This window comes from Fusarium odoratissimum (genome assembly GCF_000260195.1).
Source record: "Fusarium odoratissimum NRRL 54006 unplaced genomic scaffold supercont1.377, whole genome shotgun sequence".
Classification (NCBI taxonomy): Eukaryota; Fungi; Ascomycota; class Sordariomycetes; order Hypocreales; family Nectriaceae; genus Fusarium; species Fusarium odoratissimum.
Genome location: NW_022159063.1, coordinates 1 through 1,216, shown reverse-complemented (window position 1 = coordinate 1,216; position 1,216 = coordinate 1). Strand labels below are relative to the sequence as shown.

The window sequence follows — 1,216 nt, the reverse complement described above, 5'->3', positions numbered from 1 at the left end:
AATACGAACGTATTCCATTACCCTAAACACTCAAGATTCTTACCTAGCTCCAGCCCCAATAGCTACCGATAACATATTACTCACAGCGATAAAACCCTCAGTCATCGCTGGAGCGAGTGTCGTACCCGCGCCTTGCGATTCCAGGAGCGCAACGGATGCGTTCCCACCAGCATATAAGCCAGGAATCGCTATGCCGCTCTTGCCGAGCACTCTGGCAAACTCGTCGGTCAGAAGACCGCCTCTTGTGCCAGCATCACCGGGGAAGATCTTCATGGCGTAGAATGGGCTCTCTTTGACGGGACCCATACAAGGGTTCGGGGTCACATCTGGATCGCCGATAAACTGCTGGTACCTATCCTCACCCCTGTGGAAGTACTTGTCGTGGCCATTTTCGCACATCTCGTTCCATTCAACCACGGTCGACTGCAGATGGTGGTCCGGTTCTAGAATTTGTTTTGCCAAATCATCAATCGTGTCTGAACGGAACAGGCGGCCAAGGTTGACAGCGACGTCGATTGAGCATGAATTCTCCAGTCCCCTTGGAGGGTATTCCTGCATGTACGTGCTATCGAAAATAAGCCAAAACACGGTCGCTTTGGTGTTTTCCTTCGCCCTTTCATACATGGCCCTAACAGCAGGACCGTATGGTTGGGATTCGGAGAAGAAACGGCGCCCATCGCCGTCTACTACAAAGGAAAATGGCTTGGATATGGCGAACATGGCTTCTGTTACCTTTCCTTCCATTATTCTTCCTTCCGCGAAGTCGATTCTTGTAGGAATACCCCAGACTTGGTCGAGCTGCGCACTGTCAGCGCCAAGCCTTTCGCCGACTTGGAGCGCAACACCAACATCGCCGCGCGCAGCAAGACTCCAATCTGCCATGGTAACCATCTTTGCTCCTGCGGCCTCGGCGGGCACTATACGGAGGTAGGTATCTCTCATCACCTGGTTCTGAGAGAACCCTCCTGTGGCAAGTATCACGCCTAGTGATGCATGGATATCGACTGATTCATGGCTACGTTCACATCGGACTTTTGCTCCGATGACTCGGCCCTCCGCCCCGGAGGACAAGAGCTCTTGTAGCTCACACCGGGTCAAAATACTCACGTTGCCATGCTTCCTACAGATATTGAGGAGCTGAGCGATCAGCGATTGACCCATTGACGTTGGCCTCCTCATGCATTGAATCGAGGCTGCGCTCTCAGTAGTGCGGCTT

At 52.8% G+C, this 1,216-nt stretch overlaps 1 protein-coding gene across 1 annotated transcript; it reads right to left on the bottom strand.

Annotated features, from left to right (window-relative positions):
• Nucleotides 1-39: 39 nt before the first annotated feature.
• On the bottom strand, nucleotides 40-1,161 carry FOIG_16952 (uncharacterized protein; the record flags this gene model as incomplete). The annotated part of the gene is made up of 1 exon (XM_031218432.1): nucleotides 40-1,161. The coding sequence occupies one exon, from the start codon at nucleotides 1,159-1,161 to the stop codon at nucleotides 40-42; it is 1,122 nt and encodes a 373-aa protein (XP_031051854.1).
• Between the last annotated feature and the right edge of the window lie 55 nt (nucleotides 1,162-1,216).